Raw genomic sequence first — 17327 nt, 5'->3', positions numbered from 1 at the left:
TACTCTAATGAAATGCTCCCTTTCCAGTCATTTAACAGACCTTTATTTATTTTGTGTGCCAGGTTCTGGGGATATAGTGAATACAACAATACTTCCTGCCCTTATAAGGCTCATAGCTTGGTTCCTAAGACCTCTTATGTTTACTTTGAAGCGTCTGTTAGAACTCAACTACAAAATCGTCGAGTCCTAGTGCCCAGTTGAGGGCAAATCTTTGGCAAACTGTTGGTCTTCCTGAGCTACTTATTCACCATTTCTTGCATGTTTCAGAACTCTACATCTTTCTGGAAAGTCATTTATTTTACTTAAGTTTCCTAATTTGTTGATATAAAGTTGTACATATTCTTAGAATTAAAAAATCTCTCATACTTTATTATTCCCATTCTATATATTTTTGTTTAAATATTCATTCAGTTTTTATCCTACTATCTTGGTTATTTTGTGGTTTTTTTCTTGAACACCTAATCATTTCTTGTATTTAATTATAAAACATATTTTTAAGACTATAAATTTAAGATACTTTTGGCCATATTTCAGACTTTGATATGATACTCTTTTTAACTTTAGTTTCTGAAGTCAATAATTCTGGTTTCGATTTTTTTTTATAAGTTTCTTAATTTCCATATATTTAGAAAGCCAGGGAAATTCTCTCCTTGCTCCAGCGACATTGCAGTGTTGTTGCACAAACTGTTTCTTAGAATTGTTTTTCCCTGTGGCTCAGTACATGACCCATTATTGGAATAGCCAATAATATGGGCATTCAATAAAGGTTAATTATGTTATGCACAGAATCACTTGTCTATTAAATATTATTCAAGCCTATTAATGACCTGATCAATAGATTCTGTGATGGAAATGTTCTGTATCTGTACTCTTATATATTAGCCACCAGTCATACATAGCCCTTGAAATGTGGCTAGTTTGAGGAACTCGAATTTTTTTATTTTAATTAAATATAAGTAAACATGTGACTAGTAGCACCATATTGGACAGTGCAGCTCTGTATCGTTCACTCAGTAAATACTAAACACCTACAATACGTCACATACTTTGTAGGTACTGGGCAAACAGCAGTGAGCAAAACAAAGTGCCTGTTCCCATGGAGCTTACATTCTACAGAGGACAATTAACAAATACCTACTGTGAGATATACTAAATGTCATGAAAAATAAAGCATGCTAAATGGATATAGAATGATAGGGCATACCACTTTATTTTGATAGGGTATAGGAAATGTTTCATTATAGTGGCATCTGGGTAGAGATTTGAAAGGAATGAACAAGTCGTATATATCTGAGGGAAAATATTCCAGTACAGTGGTACCTCGGTTTTTGAACATAATCCATTCTAGAAGACCGTTTCGAGTTCTGAAACATTCGAAAAATGAGGCGGGGTTTTCCCATAGAAAGTAACGCAAAATCGATTAATCCGTTCCAAACCTTTAAAATCAACCCCTAAAATTGCAAATTTAGCATGAATTTAATGATACCATAGATCCATAAAATTTACGGTGTTCATAAACCGAAATGTTCGTCAGCGGGGACGTTCGAAAACCGAGGTACCCCTGTACAGGGAACATGTACAAAAGTTCTTACCGTGTTTCCCCAAAAATAAGACCTAGCCGGACCATCAGCTCTAATGTATCTTTTGGAGCAAAAATGTTAAGACCTGGTCTTATTTTAATGTAAGTCCAGGTCATATAATAATATTATACCAAGTCTTATGTAAGACTGGGTCTTATATTAATTTTTGCTCCAAAAGACGCATTAGAGCTGATGGTCCGGCTAGGTCTTATTTTCAGGGAAACACAGTTACCAATCGCCTGTCCATTTGATCTGTCAAAATCTGAAAGGTAGAATGTTGGTCTCCTACCAATGTAGCTTTGCTAAACTTCTATCGCTAACATTCTTTGCTTTACGTATTTCGTGTCTTATTCAATGCATGATTCACAACAGTGACATCTTGGCACCTATGAAATGCCCTTCTTTGCCCCCATTTAGTGCTTTCTGATATTAAGTATCTGACTAATAATTTTCACTATTATCCCTCCTTTCTGCTTGCACCTGCCTCATATTATCCTTGTCCTGTTTTTGACCTTTGGGTATCATTTGTGAACATGAAGTAATTTGAATTTTTAACCCTAGTTGGGAGCTTCTTTTATTTTTTTTAAAAGATTTTATTGGGGAAGGGGAACAGGACTTTATTGGGGAACAGTGTGTATTTCCAGGGTTTTTTCCAAGTTAAGTTGTTGTTCTTTCAATGTTAGTTGTGGAGGGCGCAGCTCAGCTCCAGGTCCAGTTGCCGTTGTTAGTTGCAAGGGGGCGCTGCCCACCATCCCTTGCGGGAGTCGAACCAGCAACCTTGTGGTTGAGAGCCCACTGGCCCATGTGGAAATCGAACTGGCAGCCTTTGGAGTTAGGAGCACGGAGCTCCAACCACCTGAGCCACCGGGCTGGACCCGCTCCTAACTTTTAAATCACATTTATTATACTTATTGATATACTTGGTCTTATTTCTGCCTTCTTAATTTTTCTTACTTATTTTGTTAAACCTTTCCTGACTTTTGCTGTATTAAGGTCTTTACTCCTTTTTTTTTTAAACTCGTAATTTGGAAGTCCTATACCCTGGTATTGAGAAACAGAATATTATCTGTAATAATCCTCCCACTCCCATCCCTCACACAAGACCATTAGAATATTTTCTCTTCGGCCCTCTAGAAAATTTAAAAGAAATTTACAGCTTCTCAAATTTTCACTTTGGTCCACCTCAGGTAAAATATAATTAACTGTTTTCTGCTTAACAACAGCCTTATGTTAGTGGTACTAAAATATTACTTTACCACAAATTCACAACAGTGTATTTTTTCATTCAGTGGTTGCTGTTGTTAAGAAAGAATTATATTAGGAACTTGGAACTACAGAAAATAGAAATGGTGCTGCCTTTCAGAACCACAAACTTCTAACACTGGCTTTTACTAGTATTTCTGCTTGCAGAACAATGAACAAAAGACTCTTTAGCCACAGACTTGCACTATGAGTTTTAATTGAAAATATTAAAACAATTTAATAATTATAAAACTTTGACAATTAAATTGTACTGTGCTTTATGAGGCATATATTCCTTATTTTTATAGACCTGAAAAAAACTTTGCATACTTGTTTTCTGTTCTCCATTTCAGAGGAAGATTATGAAGAAAAGAGCTAAAGTATGTATAAATGAAAGCCCAACTGAGTTAGAAGTGAAATATGAAGAGAACAAAATCTACACACAGCTGTACCGTAAGAGCATAGGTGGTTTTAGCTCATGTTTTGGGTGTAAATATTTAGCTCATCTCACACGAAACAAAAGCAGGTGCAAGAGTAAACCTGAATTATGAAAACCCCAATCAATTATTTTTAGCATGCCTCTTAATTCTTCTTTCCCCTGGTTTCTTGTCTTCTGTGCCTGAGTCTTGAACAGGTAACCACTTGAGGGGGTGCCGACGATAAATGGGCCATGGAGGAAGTGTCAGCTGGGCCAGAACACAGAAAATGCATCAATTAATAGTCATTGAAGAGCATTCTATAATGCCCAGTTCACAAATGACTCCTAAAGATAAAAACAACAAAACTGACATTCCTATGAAAACTGTGCCCTCTCCTCTGCAAATACTTTGAGTGATGGGAACATGCTTCACCCTTTATACAAATGGTTCTAAGAGCTAAAAGAAAGGTGAGGAGGGAGCAATGTGAAGACCGTAGAAATTCCTGCTAGCTTTGACTTTAAGATTATTGCTTGAAGCAGCTGCCAAAATAAATGAGCTGTATCCTTTTATGCAGCTTCGGTCCCTCATCTGACACTATTTGGCATTCTAGTTTTCCATTGATAGCAACGGGAAACGTCGATGGAAAAGGATGAGGGAAAAGTTGGTGCCGGTTCTCACTAATAGGTCCGCCCAAACCAACCCAATTCAGAAAACCCAAGTTGTCACTAACATCCAGGCCCCCACAAATTTCTTACCAAACACGAAAAAGCAAATCCAGCCATAACTATATAGACAGTCCACCCGAACTGTTCCGCCACGTACCCATAGATAAATCCAACTATCTAGAGACAAAATATATTGAATACAGTCAGACTGGGGGTTGGGGGGAGAAGAACAAAAGAAAACGTTATGCAAAACCAATACTTACTGCTGAGAAAAGAATAATTCCCTGAAACATCTGTTCAGCTAGCTTCTGGCCCTTGTAATCCTAGAGGTGAAGAGCAAAGCAGGAATTGGTTCTACCACCGAAGAGATGTTATACAATTCCTGCTTTGGCCTCACAGCTTTAGCACAGGGCGTCCCCAGCATCACGGACTCCCCCAGGGACTTGGCAAGGAATGAAATGCTGGGTTTCCCGGGGGAACTGAAGCACTCTTAACGAAGCACGGACAGGGATATCCCCGCGGAGGAAGAAAGGAGGGAACCCAGGAAGCACGATTCGGGGAAGAGAGTGTAAGGTAGCCGTCCCGGCCAGGAACAGCGATGCAGCGGGTGGGTCTCGGACCAGAGCTGCGAAGCTGCCAGACTGGCGAGGAGCGTGCGAGGACCTTGGGGCCGAGGTGGGCCGCACCCTCACCATTTGTGTGGGCAGCGAGCTCAGTTGCTGCAGCATGACTAGCCGAGGAGGCGGGCAGCGGAGTGCTGGAAGGGGACAGCGAAGCGAGGGCGGCCGCGACTCAGGGACCGTGGGGGATGAGGTCTTGTGCCGGGTACAGCCACAAGTGCCCGCCGAGCCCGGCAGTGCGATGGCCGCAGCCCCGGAAGCGGAAGTCTCAAACAGACCCGGGCGGCCCGAAGCCCCGCCCCGCGCCTTGGCTAGCCGCCCTGCGCTGTCGGAGCCGGCTGGAGGCCGCCGCACTGCCCGCGATGGCTGAGGTGATGACCGTGGCGGCCGAGTCGAGGCATCGCGTACCCGTGAAGGGTTCGCCGTCGGTGCTGTTGGGTGCTGGGAGCCGCGGCCCCGGCCCCCCAAACTGTCCTGGACTGAGCCTCTGCGGCCTAACGGCCGCCTGCGCGCGCCCCGTCTCCATGGCGACGGGCTTATCTCGGCGAGGGCCCCAGCAGTGGGGCTGCCCCGCGGCGCCTGCTTGGCTTGATGCTCTTGCTGTCGGTTCTGCGGGCGGGCTTGGGTTTGCGGGCCTGAACGGCCGCCTGGGAGCTAGCGGGTGAGCGGGTTCGGTCCGGAGTACAGGGAACGCGGGCGGCCCGGCGGCGGACTGGGCCCCGGGCCCTGCGGCGTGGGAGCTGAGCTGGCGGGGTGGGACGGGGCGCAGGCGGCGGCTCCTCCTCCTCTTCTTCCTCCTCCTCCTCCTCCTCCCGCTGCAGGTAAGGGCGGCCGTAGGGAGCGTCCGAGGCTAACCGCTTGCCCGAACCCAAACCCATAGTCTCTCGGCCTGGGGGGAAGCCTCGGAACGTCACACTCCCTATCACCCCTAAGCGTAACGGGGTCCTATTGACCCCTAGAATTTACAGGGAATTACCCCAAGCCTATCCTCAAAAGAAAGGGAAGCCCCTCGGAGAGGGGACCCGGTTCTTGACCGTTCCTTGCATCCGTTTGGAAAGAGCTCCCACCCCGGAGTCTCCAGTTGGCCTACCAGCATGTTCGCCGGCTTCAGTGGGCCCTGCCGGTAGAGCCCAGCCAAGGGTTCGCTCTGCCTCTTTCTCAAGGCCGGTGTCTGTCTGAAACACTTCGTTTCCCCCCAACCCCACCCGCGTTACTCTGAGCTAAGCGAGGTTGCCCATGTTTCGGAGAGAAACCGTTTTGGGGAGCCCGGGCCTGTGCGTCCCAGCTGGCTCTCTAGTCTCTATGCTGTGTTGAACGTAATGGTCACAGACGGTGGGATTCTAGGCACTTCCAGGGCAGGTTGGTGTGTGGCTGCCACCCTCATTCATGCAGTTGGCAAACATTCACGGCATCCTTTTTTGTGCCAGGCAGTGGGCCGAGGATAGGGTTGTCACCAACACCAGGCTTTTGCCTTCCTAGAGCCCAGAGTGTGTCAAGGGAGACAGCCACATAACCCCAGAGGTGTATGACAGCTGGATTTACTCAGAGATAGAAGTCCCAGAGATGTGGGAAATCAGGGGAGGTGCAGTTGAAGGTAGGTTTTGGGGGGAGGCTCCCTTCTCTTGAAAGCCAAGTAGGAGCTAGTCAGGTGAAGAGGTAGGAGAGAGTGGATGAATATCCTTAGTGCCTTTCCACCTTCAGACTGGAAGATACTAAACGTATTTTTTTGAATGTAGAAACAGACATGTCCCCACTGTGTTAGTCCTCTGAATGTACTTAACAGAGTGGCAGTTATAGAGACTTTACGGTATTTGAGCTATGAAGAGATGATGGGAAAAGGAAATTGCCTGTCAGGCTCCATTTGAGAAAGCTCTCCATTGGAATCCATACCCTCATGTAGAAATTTGTTTTCATGATTATCATCAAAGATTGTGTTCTCTTTTCTGAGCTGACAAGATCATTCAACAAATGTCACATGCCTACTACCATTGGTTTTAGGTAAAGAGGATAGATACATCCGTAAACACTTACATTGAGGTCATTGTTCTCATAGAGCTGACATACTAATCAGAGAAGAAATGAAACAAATAAGATGATTTCATGAAGAGGGGGAATGGTGAACTTCCATGATGGCCTCTGAGGGGTGGATAAGAGGAGGACAGAAAAATGACCTTGGTATTTGGTGACTTCGACAAGACCAGTTTGAATGGAGCAATAGGGACAGAAGTCTGGTTGGAGGCTAAAGAGAACGAGAGGAAGTGGAGCTAGAGAGTTAAATCCTTCAAGCTTTTAGAGGGGATGCAGAGAAATAGATTTGTGCGTCAACTGGGGTGGGGGAGTAGTGTCTTTTTTAAGTTAACTGGAAGTTACTGGAGCATGATAATATGCTGATGGGTGTGATCCAGCACAGGGAGAGTGCTGATGGTGCCCCAAGGAAACAATTATAGGATAGGTTGCAAAGCATCAGTGGAATGGCCTTTCATGTACACAGTAATGGGGAAAAGCAGAAAAGGTGAGTACAGCTTCTGAGAATGTGGGAACTAATGCAGTTAACAAGTTAAAAAAAAAGTCTTTCCCCCGAGGGTTTCTTCACCCATGTTTCTAGGTATACCTGCCCTGGATGAATGTGTGAATGGGTTTTGTGAGTGAATTGGGAAGGTGAAGCTTTTAAAGTTTCTAAATAAAAAATACTAATTTTCATAGTGAACAATTTGAATATTGCTGATCAAATTGTACACTGTTGTGTACTCTTATACTCTAAAAGTATAAGTCACTATTAGATATCCCAGGGTCTACATGCAATTTTGTTTTGCAAATTCTAAGCAAATCAACGAGTCCATTACCAGGAATAGCGCAAGGAAAGGAGCTGTGGTTCAGACATACTCCATAATAACTGACATTTGCATATAGATGACTGGAAGAGTTTTAGGAACAAGTGGTTTCTGCCATGCTAATCTACTGAAGTACGTACATCAAACACCTGCTTGGATTGTGTGTTTTTCTTGTGTCTAGCTAAACAGAATAGCACAAATACAAGTGCCTCTAGATGCATGTACTACCTGTAAGTAACTGGACATTGTTGAACTAAAACTCTGTCCATTGTACCATTAACTAAATGAGATTTATTTGACTGAGATGGTTTTCTCCAGTCTCACTGGAAGTTGGCTCCAAGCAGGCAGATGTTAGAGCTTTGTCTGAGCAGCTCCCAGTCTTCTAGCTTCTATTGGTAAGGCTCAGACCACAATGTGATAGAAGCACATGGCTTAGATTATATAGTGATGTGTATTCTTTAGACAGGAAGTTCACTGGTATAATGTGCTTTATGTATACTGCTTTAGAAGGAAAAGGGGTCCGGGGGCAGAGAGAGGGAGAGAGAGAGAAAAAGAGAAAGAGAAGGAGAATATTTTGTTGTTCTTTGGTAGTCTGAATTATTTTCTCCCAAATTTGTAATCTTGCCTGTGATGTATTTCTCCTCTTTTCAAAGGCCTTGAGAAATCAAGTGCCTGATATGCAGACACTTTACTTAAGATGAAATTAATTCAAAGTTACTTTGATTTTAAAAATATGCTGTATTTGAAAATGCTTTGTAAAATTAATAGCCTTTTGTGTTTGGTACTCCCATGGAAGAAGATGAAGCAGAAAAGGATAAATGTCTCGAATGTAGGATCACAATATTATGGTTGTTTAAAATCTGTTTTTAAGGAAACATTCCCCAGAGGTTGTTAGAGAAATCTAATCGTTTAATTTAGTTCTACCTACAATTTTGTTTCCATTGAATTATTTGTTTGGAAAGTGAAGGTATCAGATGAGCTGGGGAGCATAAGCCACAGGCAGAGTGACAGTATTAGACGTGACTTTCTTAAGAGATGGGTAATTAACCAATAGAGATGAAACCCTCCCTGGAAAGAAGCTTTCTTTCTTTTTTTTTCTTAGCAGATTATAATTTTTTGAGAACAGCACTCTAAACTTTTGATAACAAGATTGGATTTTGTAAATTTTTGTAATTGTGTTTCTCTGCTATAGTTTTTTTTTCCTGCTATAGTTTTAAATGAATGTGGAAAATATTCTTCCCCCCCTCCCCCTTTAATTCCAACTAATGGTGAATGGGATACAACTCAGAACAGGGATGTTTGGTACCAGTGAAGCTGACCTCGGGTTACTTGATTATAAACGACTGAGTCCTTGTCTAACAAGGAATTTTAAGTAGAAATTCAGAAAACATTTCCACGTATTCCTTCCTCTTGGGAGAATTTCTTTTGCTTTTCATCTAATGACGTTTAATATACAAGGCTATCTATTTTTCCAAGTTATTTAGAAGTATTTTATTATTGCTACCATAAAAAAATTCAGATCCCAAATTGGTTTCTTGGAAATTGTTCATTCAAAATGAGTTTCTGGGAGAAAGTATGCATTTCTTGGTTCTACCTGAATAAAAGTGTTAGGCATTTTGATGGTCATTCTCATGTGCCTACTGACGTTGGGGGCTTGTTTTTGTTTTGTAGGGTGAATAACTAATATTTATGTAAGACAGAAGAAAAAGATGTCATTCCGTAAAGGTATGCTCTTTCTACAAGTTACGTTGTTTTTATTCCTGCTCGAAAGGTGCAGAAGTGTAACGCAGGCTTCTCCCCTCTGTTTCAGTGAACCTCGTCATCCTGGCCCTGGCTGTGGCTCTCTTCTTACTGGTTTTACACCATAACTTCCTCGGCCTGAGCAGTTTGCTAAGAAATGAGGTTTCAGGTATGGAAACCCTTACTGATGCCCTCGCATCTATTGAGGACCTGGAGTTCCCTGTGTCCCACATCCTAAGTTACATCACTAGGTTAAAGGAAAAGAAAGCTTCCTTTTTGCCCTTACAAAAGCTATGAAAGATTCTCGGACAAGGCATGGTGGTACTTCCTGTGCTCTTTAGTCCTCCATCTCCACCTCTTCTCCCTGCTGTGCAGTTGTTTGCTAAGGGTTTGATCTGACCGAAGATCTCACTACTACCAATTAGAGACCTTAGAGGAGCCTCTGTGGGATGCTGCTATCTGCTTACATTTCAGCAGAGCTGGGCTTCAGAAGGTGGGGACAGTTGAGTGTCACTGGTGTTTGATGTCTGCTGTGTTCACTAGAGGGTCAGTCTGGTTACTTTCCTTCACCTTGTATTTTCCTGTAACCTGTGGAACTGTTATCAGCAGGTCTCTAGTAGTAAAACAAAACCATAAAACCTTGTCAACAATTTTTTTTAAATCACTTTATTATATAATTCCATTGGCAGTTATTTAAAATTATTTGTTCATACTGTTCTGCCTTGTTAATGAGTGATATTTGAGGCTTCAGAATATTTGTCAAAACTCATTTTTGGATTGCCACCCATCGTAGTTGACCAGAGCAAGAAAAGACTAATAGCTTTCCCCTAACTTTCACTGAGTACTCTGATAGCATGTTTTATAATGGTCTGACAATTAAGTTTGTGAACTCATCCTAGAAAAAGCGCTACATACCTCATTGCTGAATATCACCACGGTCACCTTTGAAGTACTCCTCTTGGGAAGCTATGCACTGATGCCAGCGCCTAATCCACCCTTCAAAGCAATTCTGGAACTCTTTTTCTGCAGTGGCCATCAGAGCAGTCATTGTATTTCCCTTGATGTCCCGAATGTCATCAAAATATCTTCCTTTCAATATTTCCTTTATCTTCCAGTAAAGAAGGAAGTCATTGGGGGCCAGATCAGGTGAGTAGGGAGGGTGTTCCAATATAGTTATTTGTTTACTGCCTAAAAACTCCGTCACAGACAGTGCCTTGTGAGCTGGTGCATTGTCTTGATGCAAGAGCCATGCATTGTTGGCGGAAAGTTCAGGTCGTCTAACTTTTTCATGCAGCTTTTTCAGCACTTCCAAATAGTAAACTTGGTTAACTATCCATTTGGTACAAATTCATAATGAATAATCCCTCTGAAATCAAAAAAGGTTAGCAACATCGTTGCAATAAGTTCGCAAACTTAATTGTCAGACCTTGTACATGTGTGTATTTATACATATACATACGGGTCTGACAAGTAAGTTCGTGAACTTGCCACTGTGCACTTACATTGGCAGCACTGTACAAACTGCTCGGTAAGGTTTCATAACCTTGGTAAGTCAGTGTCTCACAGCTGTGTTCGTGTCAACATGTGGCGGTGTCTTGCTGAGTGGGGTTCATTGTTGCATGTTTTTGTGTTCCGTTGCAAGAATGTCTGAACTTCAATAAGAGCAACACATAAACATTAAATTTCTTCTTAAACTTGGCAAGAGTGAAAGTGAAATCAGGGATATGTTAGTCCAAGTTTATGGGGATAATGCCATGAAGAAAACGGCAGTGTACAAATGGATTAAACGTTTTTCTGAGGGGAGAGAATGCGTCAGTGATGAAGAGAGGTCAGAGCGGCCACTAACAAGCAGAACTGATGAAAACATTGCAAAAATTTGTCAAATTATGCGTCAGAATCGTTGGCCGACTGTGAGAAGCATAGCAGACCAAGTAAACATCAATAGAGAAACAGGAAAATCTTCACTGAAAATCTTGTCATGAGAAAGGTGTGCGCAAAAATGGTCCTGAAGGAGCTCACTGATGAACAAAAGCAAAGGAGAGTCAAAGGTTGCTAAGACCTTTTGGAGAGGCAAGAGGATGTTTTGGGCTGTGTTATCACTTGTCATGAAACATGGGTGCACCAATACGACCCTGAAACAAAGCATCAAAGTACACAGTGGAAGTCAGACAATTCTCCATCACCAAAACATTTCCATCAGTCCAAATCAAGAGTCAAAACAATGTTGCCAACCGTTTTTGATATCAAAGGGATTATTCATTATGAATTTGTACCAACTGGACAAATAGTTAACCAAGTTTGCTATTTGAAAGTGCTGAAAAGGCTGCGGGGAAAAGTTAGACGACTCGAACTTGTTGCCAACAATATATAGCTCTTGCATCACGACAATGCACCAGCTCACACAGCACTGTCTGTGAGGGAATTTTTAGGCAGTAAATAAATAACTGTATTGGAACACCCTCCTTACTCACCTGATCTGGCCTCGAATGACTTTCTTTACTGGAAGATAAAGGAAATATTGAAAGGAAGACATTTTGATGACATTCAGGATATCAAGGGTAGTACGACAACAGCTCTGATGGCCACTCCAGAAAAAGAGTTCCGGAATTGCTTTGAAGGGTGGACTAGGCACTGGCATCGGTGCATAGCTTCCCAAGGGGAGTACTTCGAAGGTGACCGTGGTGATATTCAGCAATGAGATATATAGCGCTTTTTCTAGGATGAGTTCGCGAACTTAATTGTCAGATCTCGTATGTATATGTAAAATAATGCCTACTCCTGGTGGGAACATTTATAAAAATGAAAACATTTAAGCTCTATTAGTAGGGCAGTTTGTTTACTGCTTCATCTTCCGTTTCTATGGATAATGGCTGGTATATAGGAGGTGCTCAGTAAATATTAATCGAATAAATAGTCATTGTCTAGAGATACCTATTATTAAAATTTTGGCTTAGTACATTCCAGTTTTTTTCTCTATATTTTTTCTATACAGTTGAAATTATACTATATAATATATAAAAGTTCTACACGTTTTTCCACGTGATTATTTCCTAAGTATGTCACCATGGCAGTAGAAAGTCTCCATATGTAATATTAATGCCACATAATTTACTTGTTTCCACAGGGAAAAGTCTTGGTACAGTGACTTTCAGACTTTTTTTATGGCAACCCCACAGTAAGAAATAGAATTTTGTCTGTTTTATTCATGGCTATAATCTCAGTGCCTAGATATTGTCTGGCCCATAGTAGGTGCTCAGTGTTCAATGAATGTATTATAAGAGACAGAAAGGAAGGTTTACAAAATATGTGCAGTTGGCTGTATGATACGCTCTGATATTTTCTTTTCTAATTTCAGTGTTTTAATTCTGAAACTTTTTCTACTCAAATTCTGATCATGACCCACTAAATTGATTTCATGTCTATGAATCATGGCTTGAAAAACTTCTCTTTCAGTCTATTCACAATTGTAAATAAAATTGTGGCTTTGATTACCTCTCAGATTTTGTCCTTAACAGAGACAAGAGGAATTATCGGGTCAGAGGCCATGTACCTGTTTAAGGCTTAATACAAATTGCAAAATACATTCCAGAAAGATTCTATACCTACCAGCAGTGTATCAGATTTTTGTCAACCTATTGTTTTGTTTTTTTTAATGCTGGTGCTTTTCCAAAAGCTTGGTTACATATAGGAAAACCCAATTTCTAGGCTGTATGCTTCATATTGTAATGGAGAAGAATGAGGTAAATAAGCATCATAATCCTCACCTTACCTCTTTATATGTCTTGGGCTCTATGTCAAAACCTCATGAGATTTTGTTTGTAATCCAGTACCTTCCTTGTGTATGTTCTTTTCAGATTCAGGAGTTGTTGGGCTTCAGCCCATTGACTTTGTTCCAAATGCGCCCCAACATGCAGTAGATGGGAGACAAGAGGAGATTTCTGTGGTCATTGCTGCATCTGAAGATAGGCTTGGTGGGACTATTGCAGCCATAAACAGCATTCAGCACAACACTCGCTCCAATGTGATTTTCTACATTGTTACGCTCAATGGTACAGCGGACCATCTCCGGTGAGCTCTGCTTGCCTGATGATTCTGCTTCTAGAGGATGCTCTATAAGTATATATTTTTTCTAAACAATTGAGATTATACCACATACCACATATAAACTGCATGTATGACATGTTTTTCCATGTGATTATATCATAAGCTTGTCCCCATGATAGTGGAAATAAGGAATTTGTGCCAGGATGTAAATCAACTGTGTACAATGTTAACTCAAGCTGGGTTTTTTTTGTTTTGTTTTTTGTTTTTTTGTAATAAGATTTTCTCAATGAAAGAAGCAATATGTTGATTTACATCCTGTTATAAGTTCCTTATTTCATGAACATGCTCTGAGTAGCTCTGGTCTAAAGTGGGAAGGAATGTGGGAGCAATGGCAAGGTAGTGTGGTGAAGTGAGCATAGACAGATACAAAATCTGGTGCAGAGTGATAGGGGAACTAACCCTTTGGAGCCTGTTTCCTCATCTATAAATGTGGGGGGGGGGGGGGCGGGGAATATCCAACTTCGAGGATTGTTGTGTCAAGTAAATGGGAAAATATATATAAAGAACACCTAGCACATAATCATGCTCAGTGAATGGTCCTTCCTATTATAATTGTTGTGATTAATAACAGAAACCCAATCTGATGGACTGTCTCATCCATGTTTTAAAAATGCTTTGAGTTAAGGTTTACGAAGTTTATTCCAAGAACTGTCTTGTCTAGCAGCTTAATAGTTGTCAAAGTTCTAAAACATTTCTGCCCTTGTGGCTTTTTCCATGGTTCATGTTTAGTTTGTGAAAGTTGTGAATTATTTTTCCATATTTTAAAAACTCAGAAGCCATCATTTAATGTAGAAACAAATATTGCATTAAAATAGACTACACAAATAACATATCCACAAAATGCTGAATTGAAATGTACCTAGGAAAAATGTGCAGTACTTATTTAGGAACACTGACTTTTCTTACAGGCAGTTCCTTAGACTCAGGTGGAGGAATTAGTCATCACCGTGAATTAATGAGTCTGTAGATTAATAGACCGATTACCAGCTTTGTTGATAAGTAGCTTTCACTGCCATCATACTTTGACTCATTTTCTTCAACCATGTATTTGTAGGGACAGGAGTTGAAAGGTCCATGTGCTGATGGGGTGTTCTCAGTTCCATAGTGAGTTCTTCTACAGCAGTTTTAGTGTCAGAGATGTGAGCCTGGTGGGAATAGTAACCATTACCATAAAGTTTTGGTTCAGGGAAGGACTTTGGTGGGAATACTCTCACTTCAGATGAGGAAACCAAGGCTCAGAGAAGTGAATAGGCTGGGACACCTGTTTGGTTTCTCTTACAATGTGCTCTCATTGGAAGGCACAAAGATAAGGCTGTGGTTTTGGTACATGATTATTTAAAATTGAAATTTGGTGCTTTATTTTCATCAGGTCCTGGCTCAGCAGCAATACCCTGAAAAGCATCAGGTACAAAATTGTGATTTTTGACTCTAAGCTTTTGGAAGGGAAAGTAAAGGAGGATCCTGACCAGGGGGAATCCGTAAAACCAGTGAGTTCCATGCATCTTTGTTTGCGTATGGGAGAATTAGGAAAAGATTGGCATAACTGGGTAACTGCAAGTAGTGCCTGGGACCAAGCCTGGGCAGTTCTGAGAACTTTGGCTGTCTTCTCCTGCATGGGTAGAGCATTCTGGAGTTCCTAGTAAATAAAAGCACAGCCACTGATAAATTCTATGCTAATGCCTCTTTCCTTTTTATTTCCCAGTTAACCTTTGCAAGGTTCTACTTGCCAATTCTGGTTCCCAGCGCAAAGAAGGCCATATATATGGATGATGATGTAATTGTACAAGGTACCAAAGAATGTCACCTATTGGTGTTCTCTGTCCAGAGTGGGCTGTAGTGGTTGTCTTATTTATGGTATCCTATAAAAGGTTGTCCTAGGAAGTGGAATAGGCAATTGTGAGGCAACTCAAAGTGTAAATCTTAACACCTCATCCATTTCAGGTGATATTCTTGCCCTCTACAATACACCACTGAAGCCAGGACATGCAGCTGCATTTTCAGAAGATTGTGATTCAACCTCTACTAAAGTTGTCATCCGTGGAGCAGGGAACCAGGTAAATTACTTATTAGACCCCTTGTAGATAGATACTCCTCTACCTATAAAGCAGGTTAATGGGGAAAGGCAGCAAAATCAGGGAACTCATCTTTTTTGATGCATTTCATATTCCCCCAATTATTTCATTCTAAAACTCGCCTGCTTTCCTATAGATCAGTTCATGGAACTCGATGACCTAATTCACCTTGAACATTTGGCTTAATGTTTAGTTTCCTAGTCTGCCTAACTTGGAATCCAAAATGTCACTTTCACTTGCTTTCTGTAGAGCCCTTTGCTAATAATCTGAAAATTCAGGTTAATAAGCAGTATTTTTTTTACTGGCTTTCAAATTACAGCTATATGCTACATCAGGATGTTTCACATGTACAACTGTGGTCCCGTAAGATTATAATGGAGCTGAAAATTCCTATTGCTTAGTGACCAAGTAGCTGTCTTAACATCGACATGCAATGCATTCATCACTCATGTTCGTGGTGATGCTACTATAAGCCTACTGTGCTGCCAGTTGTATAAAAGTATAGCACATACAATTAATGTACAGTACATAACTTCATAGTAAATGACTTACTGGTTTATGTATTTACTATTTATCATTAGTGTACTGTCTTATAAAAAATTTGCTGTTAACACAGTATCTTCATACCTGCAGCAACCTCATACACATCATGCTTACTGGGTCTCTTGATTTTCATTGTCTCTTGTACTTGATTTAATCTTGTGTTTTGTACAATATGCCGTACAGACTTATAGACTGGGAGCAATAAGCTATACATATAGCCTAGGTGTGTAGTAAGCTATACCATCCAGGTTTGTGTACGTACACTCTATAATGTTCATACCGTGTAACAATAAAATCGCCTAACGATTCATTTCTCAGAACATATTCCTGTCATTAAGCAGTGCGTGGCTCTATGTATCAATTGTTTGAAGCAGTGATTTTATATATATATAAAATAATCTCCCACTTGTGTTTTTAGTACAATTACATTGGATATCTTGACTATAAAAAGGAAAGAATTCGTAAGCTTTCCATGAAAGCCAGCACCTGCTCATTTAATCCTGGAGTTTTCGTGGCAAACTTGACAGAATGGAAAAGACAGAATATAACTAACCAGCTGGAAAAATGGATGAAACTCAATGTAAAGTAAGTATAAAACTGCCCTAGCTGTGAAAACTCTTGTATTTCAAACCTGAAATACAAGAGACTATTTCAATAGGAATTAGGATTCTTCACTAACAGCTTACATTTGTTATCTGCCCACCAAGAGAGGGACTGTATAGCAGAACACTGGCTGGGAGCATCACAACACCTCCTCTGCTGATCGTATTTTATCAACAGCATTCCACCATTGACCCTATGTGGAATGTCCGCCACCTTGGTAAGTAGAAATAATTAATTAACCAAAGGCCTAAGTTAATAAAGAATTATCTAAGGGACTATCATCAGGGATGGAATACATCCAGTTTCCCTTAAGTTCTCTCCAGTTCGATGTGGCATTATCTTCTAATACAATCATTTGGCTCTTTTTCTCTCCACATAAGGCTCCAGTGCTGGGAAACGATATTCACCCCAGTTTGTAAAAGCTGCTAAGCTACTCCATTGGAATGGACATTTTAAGCCATGGGGAAGAACTGCTTCATATACTGATGTCTGGGAAAAATGGTATATTCCAGACCCAACAGGCAAATTCAGCCTAATCCGAAGACATATGGAAATCTCAAATATAAAGTAAAATGTAATTTATACTACAAGCATTTCTCAGGAAACCCTGCAAGATAGTATGTGTGGAAAGCAACAGTTATGAACTCATGGAAAAAGGGACATTGCAGCTGGGTAAAGATGTCAAACTGCACTGTCTGGCAGCCAGCTTCTCAGATAGACTGTACGTGTCCCCATCTGCCTTACCAAGTGTTTGCTTACTACAGTGCTCAATGACCAGAGGTGAATGGACTGATACGGCTAGTACAGCCAGTTCAATACTGCTGCTTGGTTTTAATTTTGTAACCTGTGGCCCCATCTATAAATAAAATGAAACCTACATTTTTCAACAAGTATCTGGTTTTTTGTTT

General features: G+C 41.0%; 2 protein-coding genes across 3 annotated transcripts; one reads left to right on the top strand and one right to left on the bottom strand.

The window, feature by feature from the left end:
- Positions 1–3022: 3022 nt before the first annotated feature.
- On the bottom strand, positions 3023–4830 carry SPCS1 (signal peptidase complex subunit 1). The gene is made up of 4 exons (XM_019724115.2): positions 4599–4830; positions 4170–4229; positions 3997–4083; positions 3023–3508 (listed from the first exon to the last, which is right to left on the bottom strand). Exons 1-4 carry the CDS (start codon positions 4632–4634, stop codon positions 3383–3385), a joined length of 309 nt encoding a protein of 102 aa, XP_019579674.2. The 5' UTR covers positions 4635–4830; the 3' UTR covers positions 3023–3382.
- Positions 4800–17309, top strand: GLT8D1 (glycosyltransferase 8 domain containing 1). Of its 2 annotated transcripts, none has more exons than XM_019724315.2 (10): positions 4800–4897; positions 9029–9082; positions 9168–9266; positions 12952–13165; positions 14571–14688; positions 14904–14988; positions 15143–15255; positions 16235–16401; positions 16524–16636; positions 16800–17309. In XM_019724315.2, the coding sequence occupies exons 2-10, from the start codon at positions 9067–9069 to the stop codon at positions 16988–16990; spliced, it is 1116 nt and encodes a 371-aa protein (XP_019579874.1). In that variant the 5' UTR covers positions 4800–4897; positions 9029–9066; the 3' UTR covers positions 16991–17309. The 2 variants fall into 2 exon arrangements, with proteins under 2 accessions (XP_019579874.1, XP_019579873.1); XM_019724314.2 differs by lacking the exon at positions 4800–4897 and adding an exon at positions 5039–5347.
- The last annotated feature ends 18 nt before the right edge of the window (positions 17310–17327 follow it).

The sequence above is a fragment of the Rhinolophus sinicus genome, chromosome 5, assembly GCF_057876585.1.
Source record: "Rhinolophus sinicus isolate RSI-liver-muscle chromosome 5, RSI-T2T, whole genome shotgun sequence".
NCBI lineage: Eukaryota > Metazoa > Chordata > Mammalia > Chiroptera > Rhinolophidae > Rhinolophus > Rhinolophus sinicus.
Note: the sequence above shows the minus strand (reverse complement) of the source record. Positions and strands in the feature narration are given on the sequence as shown.